At 35.3% G+C, this 20,804-nt stretch overlaps 1 protein-coding gene across 1 annotated transcript; it reads right to left on the bottom strand.

Moving 5' to 3' along the window:
- Positions 1-447: 447 nt before the first annotated feature.
- Positions 448-19,542, bottom strand: LOC113230692 (proton-coupled folate transporter-like). The gene is made up of 7 exons (XM_026464734.1): positions 19,094-19,542; positions 17,511-17,771; positions 13,473-13,647; positions 13,073-13,250; positions 11,142-11,520; positions 5,629-5,869; positions 448-1,099 (listed from the first exon to the last, which is right to left on the bottom strand). Exons 1-7 carry the CDS (start codon positions 19,245-19,247, stop codon positions 1,033-1,035), a joined length of 1,455 nt encoding a protein of 484 aa, XP_026320519.1. The 5' UTR covers positions 19,248-19,542; the 3' UTR covers positions 448-1,032.
- Positions 19,543-20,804: the final 1,262 nt, after the last annotated feature.

Below are 20,804 nucleotides of genomic sequence, written 5' to 3'. Positions count from 1 at the left end.
AGTAGTCGAGTAGCAGTAGAGCTCCTCGTGAAAGAGTTCGTCCTGCCAAGTGTTCAAATCAAATGGCTTCAATTTTGTGTGTAAAAATATTTATTCTGAAATAAAGCCAGTGCCCTGCCGCTCGACCCAAGCAAATTGAACAGAATTAGTACGACGTACGGGAAAATTTTGAATTCGAGCTGAGGTAGACTCGACTCTTAAAATTCAGAAAAAAAGCGAAATCTTATCAAATCGGGCATGGTCGGGGCACTTAGCTGAACACAGTTCCTTACGTTAACGTTAGGTTACGGTTCGGTACGTTTAGGTAACGTCGCATGTATGATGCCCGTATGTTTTGTTTTATGGCAAAATAAAATAAACATTTACTAAACACATTATACTTATGGATCTTTATTATGTATAAGACACTCGTGCTCTTAATTCTAAATCACATTTTTTAAAGCTTACATTTTAAATAAATTTGACAAATTGCGAATAGGGAAAGTGGGAAACAGTGCTTCCTGAACGCAGACGCTATTATTTGTACATAAAACTGAAATTTCTCAGAAACGCGTAATAATATCATAAGATTGTTAAGTAAAAATTTATTTCGTTATATATTTTGATAACATTGGACAACACTTGTTGATACGATAATATTCTTGATTATCTTTATTCAGACAATACAATATAACATTGTATAATAACATTAATAACAAATATGTATACCTAATCTAGACACAAAGTGATAAGGACGTATTGTACATGATTTTACTTTATTATGGACATTGTACTTGATTGGCTATGCAAATGTATTTTTTTAACGTGTACATACAAATCGAAAAGTACAATTTACAAAAAATAATTTTGACGTACCTACTGTACGTCCACATTGACCCAACGCCGCGCCGCCGGTAGCCTTACCTATCCATGAAAACAAACAAAAGAGCGTTGCGATAAGGCAAAAAAATACCTTGCCCGTATTGTTCAATTTAGAACTATAAACACTAAAACTATAAACCAATTGTATAGAAAATGAAATCTACAACTAAATCACGTTTCCACTAAAGTAGTATAGGTTGGAGTCCTCGATCCCTTCCATATGTAGTACTGCACAAAACTGCAAAGAAAAATGAGAAATAAAGATAAAGCTGAAATTGAGAACTTAAGGATAAGATAAGGCTAGAAACCAACTGTTATAAGACTCATTACATAGGTAATTATATCGAAAAACATAGTGTTAAGATATGTATACTATAACCAAAATCTAAGGTTTCTTTTTGCGTGCAGTCAGTAGCGCCTGCCCACAGCTTGCTTGTTCTTGTCAACTAATAGCCCCCTTTACAGTCACTTTAGCGCGCGTGATCAGTAGGTTTAGCACGATAGGGCGCGACTTGCGCGAGAGCGACAAAAAGCGCGAGATCTCTATGCGAGAATAGCAGTATCTTGCGTCTTATGTCGCTTTCGCGCAAGTCACGCCCTATCGTGCTACTTCTACTGTAGCGTACAGGGTTGCGCGCGGGAAAGCTTGCACGCACAATCGTGCGCGATTACCTGTTTGAATTTTTTTTAAACTAACGTTCTCTTACGCGCGATTGATCGTGTTCGTTTTTGTTACAACGGATAGAGTCCGTGTAAAGGCTAATAGATATACCGCGATAGATATACCAGGATAGACCGCGAAACTGGCGCGTGTTGGAGTGCCTGGCTGATAAGCGCAGTCGCGCCCCCTTTCCTTCCACCGTCTTTACACGTGCGCTCAATCGCGCACGATTGTTGTGTCACGTGCGATAGTGTCTGTGTAAGAGCCCGCTATTGGCGTTTAAGGGAGATATCATATTTTTAATATACCTATACACGAGGTTTTCACAAAAAGAAAGAGTCAACAAAAAAGAGACAAGACTAGTTATGGGACTGGGAAGGTTTCAACTTTGCTGAAAGTACTAGGCTATCATCAAAAAGTTGTTAACGGCGCAATTCGCCTGCCGTTACCGAATACACATTCAGCTTTATCATATCAGCACATTATATACCTAATGCTCTTAGTTTGCCCGTTAAAAATTAAAATTACCTTTAGGACTTAAACCAGTTTTACACATACGTAAACATGACATATCGTTAAACATAGTCGCAAATTAATTCAAATATTTAGTTATAATTGTATGTTGACTCACGATATCTCAAGTAGGGATTTATACAAGTAGCTTTGTCTGCTATTCCAATAAATTACTATAAATAATTAGTATTCGTATGACGCTACATTGTAATTCTGCATGACAATAATTCTGTGGCTCTAGTGAAAAGGGGTACAAATAAAAAAAGCCAACTTTACAAGGAAACGCGACACTCAATATCTTTGCAAAGTTGGCTTTTTTTATTTGTACCCCTTTTCACTAGAGCCACAGAATTTGTTACTTATATGTATAATAAGAGGTTCCCAAACATTTTTGTCTTAAAATCTTTTCTGTTGTGAATGTTTACTTCATAGGTAAGAAAGTCTTATGTATGTATAGGTACTATTTATGTAATATGGATTATTCATTTACGGAACATAATCGATGCCTAACTTTCTCAAACGCGTATCTTATAAAGAGTGATTATTCAGGAGATGGCAAAACTTTATATTTAGGTACTAATTTGGATGCATTACTTTAAGAATGGGTAAAAGCTAGTGTGTAAAAATGAAGGAAATGTGATGTGAAATCAGTCTGCAAAATTTGTATACTTAATCCATTCTTTGAATTTCAGTAACTTTGTGCTTTAAGATAAGAGTTTGAGAAAGTAAGGCGACGATATTTTGGTTATTTTCGTAAACCCCCACTAACGTTTCATGCACCGTCTTTTTTCGCTGAGATGGTGGTTTGTCGCTAATTAACGCGATAGTGATTGTATTACAATTTTTTTTCTGCTGTAACACTTTGCTCAGTAGTGAAGCTTAAAAGTTTCCTCTGTGTGAATTTGCCGCCGGGAGTTAAAGTACTTCGAGATACTAAATTTTCCTACAATTTTTCCCTGTTCTTCAGCATTACATAGCATTATTCCAGGTCTCAGGAAGCTACTTGCAAGTGCATTTCGTATAAATAATTTTAATCTGCTTTAAAATGCAAATTACAGTCCACTATTTATAGTTAAGCTAGGTTTCTTCATTCGTTTCACCATTTCATTAGTTTCTCAATTACAATTTATGATAATAATGAATTCTACAGTATAGAGCGTTTAGATGACTCTAATCTTAGAAAAATATTTTCACGACCTCAGTGCCATAATGATTTACTTTACAACATAAACTTCAATGTACGCTAGTATATAGATTATCGTTGTTGTACAAGTTTTTCTATAGATATAATTTAGAACATATTTTTTTTCTATATGTCTGTGCTGTTTAAGATTTGATATGTTTGGTTCGTTAGTTTCTTTTTACTTTCGCTTTTTTATTCTTTCTTTCTGGGTACTTTCCTGTCGTGCCGTGTGTGCAACAAATGTTTTCTATTCTATAATAATAGACATCTTACAAATCACTATAGAAGAGCTGATTCTATTAAAACAAAGTAGTTCTTGCGAAAGGTATCTCCAAACTTCACATTTTCGACAACTTTTTTCAGTTACCCAATATGTAGAAAATTTCCTGGTAATTAGTGTGATAATTTTATCGATTTACCTACTGATCATACTTAGACCTAATACTATTATATATAGACTAAATGCAGATGTTTGATGACTATTATTAACAATCAAGTCCAATTTACATTGTTATCACTCTGTAAGCTGGTCCGTCTAATCGGATGACCTCTTGAAATATGTAGGCGTCTAGATATCATAACTATAGTCTTGGTTTACGCGTAGGTATAATTGCGTAAGTTAAAAGTCTACACAACCCCAAATGGCTTTGCTTGATTCCGCATATCAATGAAAGCGTAGCATCATCACTTTGGAAAAAATATATAGTAAAATTGAGGATATACACTGATTACTATACGGTGTAAAAACACGATTTCTGAAAATTTTCACAATAAAAAACTTACCTCGTTTTACAAGAAAACCGCTATATTCAATAGATACTTTACATATACCAATGATTCTTTTATATCAACTGAATAGAACTAAATAGAACATATTATATAGTATATAATATACATTTTTCAAATGGCTTTAATTTCGTTTGTAAAAAAATAAATTCTGAAATAAAGTCAGCGCCCCTGCCGCTGCCGCTCGACCCAAGCAAAATGAACCGTATTAATACGGGAAAAATTTGAATTCGAGCTGAGGTAGTATCGACCCTTAAGAAGAACATTAGTTGGTGTTTTTTTTTAACGCCCGATAAAGAGGGGAATAAATTATAAGTTTGAATCCTTTGTCTGTGTATCTGTCTTGTCTATATGGGGTATCGTAGGTCTCAAACGACCGGATTTATAGTTTTTTTTATTTGAAAGTTAATTTAATCGGGATAGTTCTTCAGCTCTTTCCCGATTAAAGTAGGGGTCATCATCAGAAGGTGAATACTTATTTTACTTCCTCTTGGTATCTTACTATGGAACACAGATAATATTAATAATATGGGAACTTTTATATGATGCTGCAACCAGGTTTTTAAAACCTGGTACACTGTTTATTTATTGTAATTTAAGTTCTTCACTATTCAGTCCATATTTTATTGGGGATATGGTCCTGACATTTGAGAGTATGGATGCAGTGCTAAAGAATGCTGGTATCGGCCTTATAAGGGTACGACACCTTTAATCCTATATTACTCAGTATTAACGAGCTTTCAGCTTACGTGTAAATCAGCGAATTATTTTACTATTCTTCTAATAGGCTGATAGAACAATGAGCTTCTTTCTTTCTTCATCATCTTCTTAAAATATCGTACTTAATATTAGAATAATTTTATATAAGATCGATGACGTTGTCAGCAAATAGTCACACAAGTTACATATATCTATGTATAATTCATATGCCCATAATTCATAGTCTTCCTTTGACGTAAAGCGTTTGCCTAAGAGCGGTTACACGGCGACTTTAGCAGCGACGCAATAGCGATGCAGTCGTTAATCGTCTACTTTTACACACGCGCGCGCGATTTTAAGCAGCGATGAAAGTGCGCGATTTTAAGCAGCGATGAAAGTGCGCGATTGCATCGATGCAATCACGCGTTTGTGTCAATGCAGTTGCGCGTTTGCATCGATGCAATCGATAACATCATACCCTCGTTGTAGTTTGTTACATACTATTTAGCCGATGATTAACGTCTCTTGATATCAAAAACTTAAATCAGAGAACAAATTTGCTAAATATTTATTTTAATGTTTATATTTTGGCTGAATAAAAGGAGTTTTTATTTCTCTTATTTTTTTTTAAACTTATTTGTTTTACAAGTATGATCAAAAGCTGAAACTTTGTGACACAATAGGCTATGATAGCACATTTTGTTACACTTAGTACATAATATATTTATTATTAGCGTGTTCGCTTTTAACACACACGCACTCAACACACTCCTAATACATATATAGATATGTCAGCCTGTCATTGAAGGAATGAAAGAATATATCTACTTAGTAAGTTTGTTTTACGTGGTTTTAAGGAATGCTCTGTTTAGCATTAATAAAAATTATACCTCAATATTAAAAAGTTATAACTATAGGTACTTACCCCACCATAATGAAACTAGCCCCACTAAAACCAGCACTTAGTAAGTAAATAGCACCAGGAAACACGCCAATAGTCCCAGCGTACAATGTGTTGTACAAAGCCGATGAGATCAACGGGCATATGCCTTCTAACGCACACATGAATGCGAATACCTTCGCTATATCTTCGACAGGGAGTATTTTTGTTAGAAAAGATCTTATTAAAGGTGACGTTAATCCTTTAAAGAGTGAAATGCTGGCACCTGAAAGATAATTTCATAATTAGTGTGAACATACGTGGGTATAGAACGTAAGCGTGATGCCATTCGGGCGTTGCGTTCTATATCAAATTTCAACATACTAAGTTGCTTGCGGTGGCGCGCCGTTTCAACGCACCCTGTGGCATGCCGTTCTGATTTATGTGTAGTACAACGGAGCTTTACAACGCAACACCGACGCAACAATATCATGTGGCATTGCTCTAATAATGAGGCATGAAAGGAAACGAATCCTAAAGTAAAAAGATAGAGCAGATAAAGATAAAGCTAAAGCATAAAGATAAAGCAGGGAAAGGGAGATAGAAAAAGGCGTGAGGCACGAGCAAAATATTGATAAAATCGAAATAAATGGCGAATTAGTGTAATAAAACAGTATATTTTACTGAAATGCAACAATGAAAAAAATATTTTTTTGTATTTATACGGTTTCGTGTGGTCGCATCTTTGGACAAACCTTCAGGGCGCGTTTATTCCACACGAATTTTATCGCGCTCACGCTGCGCATCCGCCGCGCAGCGACCGCGTGCACGTGTTTGGAGACCGAACCCTGACCGAACTGTCATAGCAAAATACGCTCTATTTATTTAGCATTAATGTTTTAACTTAAATGAGAGGCTGGCTGGTCTACGCGGCGGCCCCGCGGAGTACGCGCGGTTGTTGCCTAGTCAATAGAATTCAGATTCACCATTAATGTACGTGAAAGCGTGGTGTGATGGAAACCTCCTTCCGCTCGCTCTAAATCGATTGATTAACCGAATACGCGTCAACACGCGTATTCCATTCAGTTAATCGATTCTAAATAGAATAATTTTTGCTCAAGTATTTGTTGATTACAAGTAGTCGTAATATTAATATAGTAGAAAAATACCAAAACAGGATAGTTAAATCCTTTATTTTACTTGTTTTTTAAAAATGTTAATTACTTAAAAAAATTAAGACTTTAATTTTTAATCGACTTTAAATATTAAAATTATTGTCCTTCCAATAAAATGAGTTTATTATATAACATTTTTTTGTAATTGACGATCTCTTATCATTAAATAATGAAAACTTGCGACCGCCTTATTTAATTTTACTAGATGGTTTTCTGTTGGTAACTGATCAAATTGATAAATAGCAAGACAAATGAAAATGTTACTGCTGACAAAACATGGTAAAATCTTATTAATCAGCCCCCGTAGCATGGCTGCGCATGGTAGTCGCGATGCCATGCTACGAGGGCAGAAGAGGTTTACTTAATGACAAGCTCGTGTGAAATGATTGTGACTTGTTTATTATTTCCCGGATTCCTAACTCTGCTACTCTGCATATTTAGATAGCATCGTAGGTGGGATAAACTAGACCACCTTCGTCCTCGAAAGCAACGAACTCATACGTATGATCAACTCCAGGTTTTTGTAAAGACAGCGCACTGTTAATTCTTTGCATTATATTTCTTTTTGTATTACTCGTGCTACATATCCGGCGATGTAATAATTAAATAATAGTAATAATTAATAAGTAATTATTTGCTCACTATATTCGGACATTCGAGGCATCGTGCTGCAAAAACTATCGACATTACAGATACTACTGATAATAGGTACTACAAAACTGAAAAAAAAAACCGAAACGTTACACGTTAAACGTCATAACAAAAGAGATATAGAATATTTTTGTAATATTGGTAAGGTCATAATAATTTTCGTCCCTTTGTTTTCAAAATCGATCAGAATCAAGAACAGTGTTGCCTAACATATCCATCACTAAGGGTCGTATTCTAGAACTCTACTCAATGCTCAAGTCACGATTGCACTGGCAAAACAAGCACTGGAAATACGACCCTAATGGCAGGGACTTGAGTATGATTTCGAGTGCTTTAAACCATACTCAAGTCCTGATTTGAGCATTGAGTAGAGTTCTGGAATATGACCCTAAGGGTCGTTTCCAGAACTCTACTCAATGCTCAAGTCAGGACTATTGATTGTTATTAAAAGACATTTAAATTTTTAACACCCTTAAGGCTCAATTTATATTGCGGCGGAACTGAATGAAAGCCAATTTTTCAAGAACTGGAAATACGACCCTAATGGAAGGGACTTGTGTATGATTTCGAGTGCTTTAAACCATACTCAAATCCTAACTTGAGCATTGAGTAGAGTTCTAGAATACGACCCTAAATGTTAAATTTGACCAAAGAAATGTACAAACGTCCGTACCACGAAACTAAATGCATTATACTAAAGTGCGTTCGTGCGATATTCATGGCGTATATCCATGATCCTTTGTTAAGGTTCACAAATATATCGCACCAAGTAAAAGCCGCAATGTATTACAAATAATGAGGCATACACTCGTTTGAATATTTGTTTTATAATAAATTATGCATTACAAAATCACTTGCCAGTGGAAGGAAACGTCCCTGTTTACCCGTTTACCCACAGTTCTGGTGCTTTTGCAGTTTATATTGGCACAATTATGCATTTTTCGCGTTTTCGACTGGTGTTTATCTACGATAACAGTCGAGCGCGTTCTGAAGTGTAGCAACGGCAACTAAGTGAATTTCACTTACTTTGGGCACGCAAAGTACGTACATTTGCGGCGTCTATCTAGATATATCGCACTGCTATTACAATAGTGTTATAAGTCAAAATATGTGAAATTCAAGATTATACCATTATTTAACGTGAAATTTGATTCTCTACACGTCAATAAAACTGTTTTTAGAATATTGTAAGAAACGACTAAAAGATGTCTTACTTATTAGACTTAACTCAAAATGAGACACGCTTTATGTGAGCTAGTTCTGGCCAAAATAGTCCTTATTCAAAAATATAAAAGTATTTTTCTCTTTTATTTTGAAATATATTTGGCAAGTAGGAAATTGTTCGTAATAAACTATAACCTATACATAGATTTTAATTAACTTTAACGGGAAAGGATTAATTCGTTTTTCATCGATTCTAAGAGTTGAGTTAATACTTTATTGTATTAAGAGTGCGATATGTCTGTGTTCACAATACACCAAACAGAGACAGTCTATATTTCTTACAGTGAGTGTATATTGTTGATAAGCAATAATGATTCATAAATTCATAATTCACCTCATTCACCGATAAAGGAGGATTTGATCTTTGCTGTGATACTATAACATATAATTCTTAAGTCTCGGCGTTAACTACACTTTGGAAATGAAACTATTGCATCGGCTCGAAATCGCGTAAGTATATTTATTTTTTCAAACAAACTAGGGTTTTGTTAAGGCCCATTTAGATGGAGAGAGTTTCTCGCACGCTTCATGACGAAAACTCGTACGCGATTATCGTAAGCAATAATCGCCATAAGATTATCATATCGTAAAGTTTACATTCAGGCAAGAACTAAATTCTCGCCTACGATTATGTCATACGAGATTCGCAAGCAACTTAATCGCCTCCTCGACTGTTTACACAGAGAAATATGTAGTAAGGAGATTCTTGCTTACGAGTTTTCGACTTGTCTAAACACAATCTCGTATGACATTTTTTCAAGTTCATACGATTATCGTACAAATCGGTTCGAACCGTTTCGAGTGCGAGAATTGCCATTCGAGTTCAGTGATTACTGCGGTATTGACTATGGATATATCAAAATGACGCAAATATCATTCAAGTTTGGAACTGCTGATAATATTAAGTTCATTGCACTGTATAGAAATATAATATTTTTAACCATTTTAAAAAAAATTTTAAAACTACTGACACAAACAAAAAATGACAATTATGAAAAATTTATAGGGCGAGTGAGTGCGTGAGTGAGTGAGTGAGTGAGTGAGTGGGGAGTGTTTATTGAAAAGTGCATTTTGAAAAGTCATGTCCGCCATCTTGGATTTAGAAATAAATGCTATATTCGTAATGAGCACCCCCAAATACCTCAAAAACGATACCCAACTTGCCATTATTTGAGAAGTCGTGCCCGCCATCCTGGATTTAGAAAGGAGTACCATATTCGTTACGAGAGCACCCCAAATACTATATTTCCCACGCTATATTCGACCACAGAGGCACTCACTTACTCCCCACTCATTCCCCACTCACTTCCATTCATTCCCCACTCATTCCCCATTATTTGAAAATTTTTTTTCGCTCTCGTTCCATTAATTCTTGTCTTAGAAAAGCAGTGATAATCAAAACACCCTCGCGCACTGCACGCATGGTAGAAACGGCTGGCACAAAAACTCGAAATACGATTTTTGCGTTCAAGTTCTGTTTACACGGAGACGTTCAACATGCAAAGGCGAGGCGAGACGAGAAACTCACTCCATCTAAATGGGTCTTTAGACACGTATACTATTGGGTATTCCGAAAAATTTCAAATAGTGGAAATTTTTCCGGAAAAAATCCTGAAAAATTGGAAAATTTTGAAAATTTGGAAGGCTCATATTGTATTCTACGTTGAGAAATATCTTTTGAAGTGTTATTTAGCGTGAATTATAATTTAAAACGAATTATAATATTAAAGGGTGAATTAAAATTTAAAAATAAACTTGTATAGCTTAAAACCCACATACAGAAAAACGAGATTTAAAATGATTTAACGACAGCGAAAAAAGCCAACAACCACACCACCACCACTTGTTGTTGGCTCCATCGTTTTCATTCAGTAACTTCAACTTTTGACAGGTGTCAACGTCAAATATGGAAATTATAGGAAAAATATCCGGTAAAAATATAGAATATGATTTTTTTTTTAAATGAAAATTTTTCCACGACCCAACACTAGTTACGTACAATCAATCATGAACATGGGACCTGTAAAAATTCTGTAACGTTACTTTGTTTGAAAATACAAACACAATCCAAAAAATGGCTTAATTTCCAATTTATAGCATATTTTACAATACATTATTCACAATACAGTTCTTTAAAACATGCTACCGATGCTTTTTTTTACAAAAGCTTTGCAGAGCTCAGTTTTTTCAGGAATAGAACGACATTCCTATAAAATATTGGAAATAAAAGCTCCAGTAGTATCTTAAAAAGGAGTGTTAGCAGAACTAGCTGAACACGGCTCATTAGATATTTGTTGTCGTACATACAACAGCATATCAAACTAGTACATATTGACCTTGAGCGTTTCGAATATTAATCATAGACAATCGCAAGAAAAACACAAAAAGCGTTATCAGTTATCTCTGGGTGGCAGCATAACTTTAATGCTGTACTGCCTCATATGTATATGAGTGCGTGCGTGCGTGCGTGTGCGTATGTGCGTGTATAATTTTAAATTTGTCACTTACCTAAATACATATGCCAGCCGAGAGTTGCAAAAGCTTTCGTCAAATACTCAGCAATAAATGACAAAAATGCGATTAAAACGAATGCTAAATCGCTAATTCCAAACAATCTCTGTATCAACGCTACTCCAACCAAACTCCCGAAGAATGAGATGGACGTATTTGCTGCTGAATATACAGTATATTGTTTCAAAGCCCAGTGTATTTTCGTTCTTGCGTACATATACTCTAAGCCAATTATTCCATAAAGTATAAAAACAGGTAAGACATTGGCAAAACATAATAATAGTATTTGGGCTCTTCCATTATTTGGTCGTCGTTTGAAACATTCTCTGAACATTTCTTTTACTAGCAAGAAATCTAGGACTGTTGTTATTCCACTCTGAAAAAATTTATTCAGATAATTACAATGCGAATATTTGATTAAATATTAATGTTAAATTTTGCTGTTCTCGTTTTTGCACGGTAACGATATTATTACCTTGACGATTCAACTGGTAATTAATATATATTGGATTGTGTCGGCTTGAAGGTTTTAGCGTTAAATGGAAATGTGTAGCAAATTCCTAACAATGTCACACGTTTTACTTACTTACCACTTACCAGGTAAATCGTGATGGTAAAAATACCGTGACGAACTTTATACCCGTGATAAGTATAAAAGTTGCCGTCGCGTGATACATCAAACGGCAAAAAAGAATATTGTTCGGACACCTTGCCGTCTGAGAATTCACAAAAATATTGAAGGAACTATTAGATAGCAATTAACCGGCAAGAATCATTGTAATGTCGACCAGCAAGAATTACGGGGCGGCTATGGGTAGATATAAAAAAGCTTGAAATCTAGTATCAAATCGTGCTGTTGCTTCAAGGAAAAATCCTAATTTGAGATAGGATAATGAGGTATTTTTTCGGAATGTTTCTCGTAACATTTCGAAAAAAAACCGGTACGCTATATATGATTATGGGGTGTGTATTTAACATTCGTCGTAATACATAACGAACAGTTACTATAATTGTAAATATAATTTTTATTTACGTCAATTACATGTTTGCACAAAATCTACACATAACACCACAGCTGCACGTATTTTTAGTCATTATCATCAACTCATTTATACGTTCCACTGCTGGGAACGGGTCACCTTTTAGGCGAGTGTTTAGGCCAATAATTCGCCACGCTGCTGGCCCAATGCGGGTTGAGAACTTCACACCGAGGACTATGAACCTTCCTCAACGTGCATATTTCATCACGATGTTTTCCTTCGCCGAAAAGGTCACGGTAAATTTCAAATTAAATTTCGCATATAAATTCCGAGAAACTCAGTGGAGCGAGCCCGGATTCGAACCCATTAGGCTTCAATAGCTTTTTACACAGTCCGCATAAAAAATTTCCAACTGTAAACAGGTTCGATTGTTTGTGTAGCTTTCGCTCGAGACGCACCTATACCAAATAAAAGCATAAGTTTCGTACCAAAATAGCAAGGTCAACTGAGAAAGAGATCGCAACTTGTATTTGAAATTTATTTGGGGAAATTTATGTCAGTGTGGTGTTGAAAAAAAATTAAGGGAATCATTTGGACAGACAGAAAAAGTAAGATAAAAATACTTAGTACAGGAAAAGAGAAGCTTATTGAAGATAACAAGAGCACTATAGAAGGGAAGATCGAAGGAAAGAAAGCCAGAAGAAAATAGAGAGGAAGTTATTTAGAGCTGATAAGGAAAAATGTTAATGTCATATCAGGAAAACAAATGTATGGTGCTGAACAGAGATCGTTGGCGGTTATTCCACTGACAAGTGCCTAGCTCTTAAATAAGAATAAGAGTCAAGGTAGGTTTTACATCTAGCTACTTGCTATTTGCGTCAACAGCTTCAATTCATGACTTTCAAGTACGTAGCCGTAAAAAATAATAAGCGTAGGCATGATACTTACGTCTAAAGCTCCAGTCAAAGACTCTCGCAGGTGTAAAACAGCAAATGCATAAGCTATTGCCGCTAGCGAGGCAGATATTAAGATCACATATACATTGCCGACAGCTCGTATGAGGTAAAAAGTTATAATAGAGCCTACCATTATACCCACAGCAATCGAGGCTTCTAATATAGTCATTCTGTAATAATGTTAAAACAATTAATGAAGCAGTCCATATATGTCTTTTGCACAATATTTATATTGTGCACTACACAATTTTTTGCTGAGGAACTACTATTGGCCACAAAAGTCAAAATTTTTACTACCGCAACGTAACCATTTTGGGATTCAAAAATTACTCCAGTAAATTAACAAAAATTTTCGACAGTTAACCAGTAATTTTGGTAACATATTTTCTTACCTCAGAGATTTGTTCCTAGAAGTAGTGATGTCATTTAAGTAACAGAAAATACCGGTGAATAACACTATGTAACCACCAGAGAGCGAGAAAGGCACGGATGTCAAAATAAACCACCATGGTCCAATATTGTTCAATAAGCTGAAGACAACAATCAACATTCTTGATAACGCGATGCCTAAAAATTTCAATTTATTAATATGTTTTACATCCGACATCCACACGCAAAATAGGCGATCGAGTTGCGGATACCAGCCCGCTGCACCAACTACATCCGACATTATTTAGGTAGGTACTAAAACATATTCTACAAGAAGACTAGAGATATAGATATAATAAATATAGGTGCAAGTTACCTCACTTTAAAACGAACTTCCCATCTTCTCCCCTTGTATGTTTTGTACATAGATGTATGTGTTCATTAAGCGCATCACACTCATACTAATTGTATTATTCTATACTTGTCTTTTATTGCTTGACACTGACTGACTGCATATATACCATTAGTGCCTACGTTACATTTGGGGTGGTTGGGATCTACCTCCTAGCGGTCCACTCTGGGGAACGATACTACCAGTTTCAATAGCTGGTAGTGACGGCTGAATGAACTCACTTTCCGGTAGTAGTTTCCGCAAGGGACCGACTGGCTGGCTTCCAAGCAGTTTGCTGCGTTCCGTCAGCTTGCGGTAGTACCAGTGGCTTTGGGGAATTTGAGGGTGTCTGTTACGTCGCTTAGTATTAGTTTAGGACTCTGAGCTAGTTTTACCGGGTAACTCATTCTGAAGGGTAGCGGGATCCGTGTCACGGTCTTGCCGTTGGTCGATCGCAGGCAGTGGATTGCCCAAGTAGTGAGCCAGTCACTTGCCAAGGCTGCCCTGCCAACTCGCGAAAAATCCCGAAATGCTCCACTGTCTCCGAGCACATACAATCCGAGTGTCTTTAATGTGCGACTGAATGGGCATTTCCTGGGAAAGCTCGTCCATCGTAGATCCTATCTTTGGTCCAGGCCTAGGTAATGGTCAAGGGCAAGTCCATTTACTTTAATAAAACGGAACTTGCTCAATTAAAATGGAATTAATGGTACTCCGGGAACCCAGTGGCTAAATTAATATATAATTAATTGTGCAAAATAGCCGCGTTTGCGTTGATTTTTTTTTCATGTAGTTCATTTTCAAACGCTCCTCCCGCATAAAATAAAGAACATAAGGGCAACTACACAGTCACAAATACCGGCACCAAAAATATACTCAATACGTGTCACGGCTCTCTACCAGGCATGCCCACGGGTTCTACGAACATCAACAATTAACTGCATGAATAAAATGTTCAATGCAAACAGCTATTTTTTTCTAGTTATTTAACCTTCTTTGAGTTCGATTTCCATTTTTTATTAAAATGGATTTCCGCAAAGTAACGCCTGAATCTATTATTTATTACTTGGTTAATGTATGTAGGTCGCGGCATTTAGTTTTCCGACGTCGTTTTACACACTTATAGTTCATTTATCCAAACAATGTCTTTTTCGCTCTTATTGCAAGGATATAGGCACCTTTTTGGCCACCTCAATAGGGCGAGATAGCAGTATATCGCACAAGTCGCGCCCTGTGTCGTGCTATCCAGTAGCCCAACAGGCCCATTCTGCCTCGTTAACTATGGTGAAACCCTTGACGTATTTTGGTCCTTTAAGATGAGGTTGATACAGAAAATACTTAGTATTTCATGATACTATGTAGATAGTACCTATCTTTGGCACCACTCACTACTATGTAGATAGAACCTATCTTACTATCCTTGCCAATTTATCTAATTACCTAAACATATACAATCACCAGTACCCGAAAGACTTTAATAGAAATGTTAATTCTATTATTTACTTCATTAATAAGCAAATACTTAGACATACTTCACATTATCTCATATCAAGCTTTATTTAAAATTATAAAACTGTCACGCTGCCATGGATAATGCACGACTGTAGAATTTACTGTTATAAAACCCACTATCACATAAATCGAAAGTAATGCAATAGAATACATACAGTACAGGTACTAACTACTTCTACACTTCAGTAATCCGAAACCAAACGAAATATATAATAAGTATATATATAGAAAAATATAAATAAGTATTGTTAGAACAACATACACTGTTGTACGTCCCGAAATTTGGTTATGTTTTATATTTACATAATCATACATTATCTATTTACTAATGAAAAATCAACAATTTCCAAACAATTAACAAAAAACTTACAATTGAGTATGTCAACATTTAGATTACGATTGCTTAAAATACTGTCCAAAAACTCGTAAAAACTCTTGCTAGCTCTATAAAGAAAACCATTTTGTCTATAATATGTCCGCGCTAATTTGTTAGTACTAGTGTAATTTATTCTAAAAATGATTTATTTCATTTAATCCGAAAAGGATGGATTATTGGAACTCCACTGTGGCAATAATACAGTACATCATGGATGCAGTGAAATTCAGTGCATAGATATAGATAATAAGTCACATTATGCTTTATAATCCAGTTATCGGAATTGAGGGAGTTAATTTACCTAAAGTACAAAGGTTTTCTTAGTATGGACCTGCCCATGCATTTCGTCATCAATGCGTATCAATAATATATGCGTTATTATTATTAAACTTTCTTTTTTTTCTGTTTATTTTCTAAACACTCCAAGACATAGGTTGTCTCGTGTTTATTTTTTAAATGGCTAAAGTATTTAAATCCGTAGGTAAACACCTACATAAACACGACTACATTATTACTTTTTGAGATGACTTAATATATTAATAAAATATAATATTATAGCAAATACTTAAGAGGAAATAATAAATTTGTCGCCAATGTAGGTACTCAAATTTCTATAAATAACGTGTAGTATATTAAAATATTTGTTTTTATGATATTAAGTGACGGGACGAACAAGTCGTGCGCCTGATGACAAGCGACACGCCTGTCCATAACAGTTGCAGTGCCACTCAGAGCTTTACATTTCAAAGATCTGAGAAGTATTGCCATTGCGCCCGTCACCTTTAGACATAAGTTGAAAAGTCTCATGTGCCTGTAATTTCACTATCACATTACCCTTCAAAACCGAAACGCAGTAATGCTTACACTACTGCTTGACAACCGAAATAGGCAAGATGGCAGTACGTCTCAGGACGAACCCTTTGACAAGGAGCTCTACTCCAACAAAAAAATATAATCAGTTCTGAGAAGTTCCAGGATTCGTAGAAGGGAATATCCACATTATTCTTTGTTTGGCTAAATTAACTCCCTCAATTCAAATCACAGTTTATAATTTACAAAGTATATAATTTACATAAAACTATTACTGATTATGCAATTGTCAATGTTGTTATCTTTACTATCTTGTGGTTGTGCATAAGAGATCAGTTTCTTTCTTTACAAATCAATTACATGAAATATGGTTGATCTATTCCAAGTCTGTTTAAAATAGTTGCATAATTAAATTATGATTTGTCCTGAATTGGTTTTAAAAGAACACTGCAATTTTGAATCCTCTTAGAAACGTCTAAGGGATTATTTAATTTAAATCAAGACTCAGTAATGAGCCATAACACAGAGGCGTTAGTAATGTTTATGTTGTCTGCAGTAGAAGAAACTATTTTTTTATATTGTTACATGCTAATTATTATTCTTAGACCATATTATTCGAAACAATTAACAATAACCATGGTAATAAGCATTCCAAATAAAGAAATACTTATTTATCAGGCTGAGTTAGTACTTAGTTTTTTATTTAGAATTTAATGTTGGTTGACAAAAAAAAGTGTTGAAAAAAACGTGACATGTCCCAAAAGGAGCCTTGAAATTAGATGCAGCGCGTCAGTAGCTTTTAGTTCATTAATTGTGACTGCAAAAGTGGCACGACAGTGGCGCTACAACTCCGCTTCTAAATATTCTACGAAGATCAGTACTGGCGCCACTGCAACGCTTCTATGAGCGTCTAATTTGAATGCACCCAAAGGCTTCAGTCACTAAGTGTGCCCTGAGCATAGAAAAACTTACCCAATAATGGCCAAACTATCAAAGGTTTTCTTCCATAAGTATCAGACCAAACTCCCAAAAAGAAAGACAATACAGCTGGTACCAATGATTCTAAGATGTCTCTTACAACATTTATAAATGTTGTGTAGATTTGTACTTCTTCTTCAATATGTTTAGTGACATTAGTCCTGTCAGGAGATAAAAATACCTTGCATTCTGAGTCTGAATAGTTCTTAACATGAAAACAGGTTCTGTACATCAATATATTTGTTATTGGAGTACCTAAAAAAAATTTGACAACTTAACATAGAACTCTCTAATTTAATCCTTACATGTCTATGATGATAATGTCTAACTAGCATAGTCTTATAAAAGCAAAGAGCATAAGTGGTACACAGAGTCAAAGTCAAAGAATCATTTATTGTATAAATAAATTGATACTTGAAAACGTCATATTTAAGAGCTCTCATGCCAAAAAAGTTTTTGACATTGGGTACACCCAAATTTCTGAAACAAGTATATGCCAGAAGTTCGCGTGACATGCGACAGGAGATGTTGAATTTGCGCATTAAAAGTACCAAATTCGTTTTAGCGGAATAACTCTAAAACTTCCCAGTGAAGAAAGAGCAAGAAACTCTAGGGATTGCTCTTTTCAAATAAACTTAAATGCTACGGAATACACTTTGAATCAAATTTGTGTGGATTCTGGAGCCATGTCGTCTTTCTATACATCTTTATCTAACACATAGTCTGCAATTTTGTAATGTGACTTTTTATTCAAAATATTTTTAATGTAGTTTTTAAACTTAGGAAATGATAATCTTAATATATGCTCCGGAATCTTATTGTGAAAAACACACACTTCTTCTACGGGCATATAAAATATTTAAGTAAATGTATTGTGATGCCACAGTCATGATACCAGTCTCCTTAAACTTTTCTCTGACAGAAACCCAAGAGCCTAGACAGTATAACAATAAGTATTGCTAGTTGAGCAGGTTTGCTTCTATAATTTGAAGTGATAGCTCAGGTGGGTCCTACTCCCGACATCAAAGACCATATTCCTATGAACAAACAGGGCATCAAATAAGTAACATAGTCTTAATTGTAGAGCTGATAAATGACCTTAATCCTTTAATGTATCCTCACTTTGTTTTTAGGCATATATGTATATGTAAATAATTTGAATTGATAGAACTAAGATGAAGTTAAAAATAGTTGTTATACATATATTGGAAGTGACTCTTTTCTAGATCTAAAGCTCTAATTTTTTCAAATAAACCAACATTTTGAGCTCTTTACAGATCCCACGGTCACAGCTGACTGTATTGCTTTATTCAGTAAAACAGTATCCTGATCTTCACAAACTTCACAAGCACAAAGCTGACAATCTATTAGTATGCAGTAAAAACAAATTATCATGGAAGTTATACTAACACGTAGGTAAATCACACTTCAAATACATTTACTACACAGTAAATAATAGGTATCAACTAATAATAGGTATTAGCACATAGTTATATACCTACAATGTTATATAGTAAGACAACACATATTAATAGTAGATGACATAACAAATACGAAATACTCTTTAAACTACTAACCTATAAAAGCCAATCCCATCATAGTTAAAAATATTGGGATCTCCACAGTGATCCCGAAAGATTTTCCTGGTAATTCGCTTATAGTAGTTGTTCTAATTACAGAAGAGTTACTTCCTACGAGCCTTTCTTCGCCCTCTTCATTGTTTACAGCCATTTTATCTTAATACCTACTCTACAATAATTAAGAATAAAAATGTTCTCTTCAATATCTGAAGGTTGGTCCCATCAAATCGACGTTGATTCTGCCTTCAGGTTAATAAATACAACTGGAATTCGTGCAGGTTGCAATTATGCAAATTCAACATCAATTGGCACACAAATGCGCAGATTGTAACACTTCGTGATAAAAAACACACTGCAATCAAACTGCTTAAAACAAACTTCATAATAAGACTAAAGCCGCAAATTAGATACTAAGGTGTAATAAATGGGGTAAACCACAGATTACTAGGGTAAACAAGATTTGATAAGATTGAAGTCTTTACTTCAGACCACAAACTATGAGATACGTCAAACGTCAGCCGACAGCCGTCAAACGTCAGTGTTGCCAGGTTAAATCTAAAAAAAACGGAAGATATTGCACTGATAAAACAGTAGATTGAGGAAAATAAACAGTAGATACTGAACTTACGTAGTTTGAAACACTTTTAATCGATTTTCTTCAAACATTGTCTTCTTACGATGTTGGTATCTGACAACGAAAATTGTATTTTAACCGATTTCAAAAAAGGTTTGTATGTATTTTACGCGATAACTCTTTTTTTTTTTATTTGGCTGTATGGCATTTGTGAACCGATTTGGATGATTCTTTTTTGCTGGAAAGAGGGTACCTCAGTAGTCGTCAACAGCCTATCGTAGTCCACTGCTGAATATAGGTCTCTTTCAATGCGCGCCATTTCGCCCGGTCCTGAGCTCGTTGCATCCATCTACCAGCAGCCCTTCCCTTTAATACCATAGATGTTACTTCCTCGCATTTTCTAGACCTGTTACTGACAAATATACGGCCGATATACCAAAAAAAAAAATTAAAGAACGATTTTCTACGATTTGACCACATTGTAAAGTTTTGCGAAAACTCCGACAAATGTTCAATATGTTCAGAGAGTCACAAAATCTAAAAAGCTGTCAATAGTTGTGAAAACTGAAAAATCTGAAAATTCCTAAAAAACAACTCTACCGGAAAATCAATAGACCTGGCAACACTACTGGCTGGGAATGGCATTGACAATCAAATCGACTACAGCCTTTTAATAGTTTTAATGGGCTACAGCACAAACTAATAATCAAGATGGGCTACAGCCAGTACTAATAAATCTAATTAATTAATTAATAATTTTGGCTTGAATACAAGTCTTTTGAGCCATGTCTTCGTTTAATTATGTTTCTGTAAATATGGCCGCCACAAAGAGGATAGGCAATTTGAGGCGGCGTGCTTGGATTGACTCGGGATTCCTTACGGGCTGATACGGCTAAATTTAGTTCGAGATGCGTATAATTTCACGTTTTAATCTTCGATTAAGGCACAATAGCACTATCCTATTCCACTTTAAACTAGATTTCACAAAATAATTGAAAGTCAAAATAAAAACGACACTTTTCCCTCCAAAAGGCCCAGAGCGAATCTCAGTAATAATCTATGAGCCAGAGATGGCAGTGGGTTAAAACCCAATCAACCAGACCGGATTTTACACGGGTTTTAAACTATTTCTGC

The sequence above is a fragment of the Hyposmocoma kahamanoa genome, unplaced genomic scaffold (genome assembly GCF_003589595.1).
Source record: "Hyposmocoma kahamanoa isolate Upper Pololo Valley unplaced genomic scaffold, ASM358959v1 64, whole genome shotgun sequence".
Lineage (NCBI taxonomy): Eukaryota > Metazoa > Arthropoda > Insecta > Lepidoptera > Cosmopterigidae > Hyposmocoma > Hyposmocoma kahamanoa.
Note: the sequence above shows the minus strand (reverse complement) of the source record. Positions and strands in the feature narration are given on the sequence as shown.

Bases quoted from the DNA above. Each gene is read 5' to 3' on its own strand.
- LOC113230692 (XM_026464734.1), bottom strand. From the start codon at position 19,247: ATGGCTGTAAACAATGAAGAGGGCGAAGAAAGGCTCGTAGGAAGTAAC. The intron at 13,251-13,472 runs GTAAGAAAATAT...ACATTATTACAG, and splicing joins TCTAGGAACAAATCTCTGAG to AATGACTATATTAGAAGCCT. The intron at 1,100-5,628 runs GTAAGTACCTAT...TTTTCTTTGCAG, and splicing joins GCTAGTTTCATTATGGTGGG to TTTTGTGCAGTACTACATAT.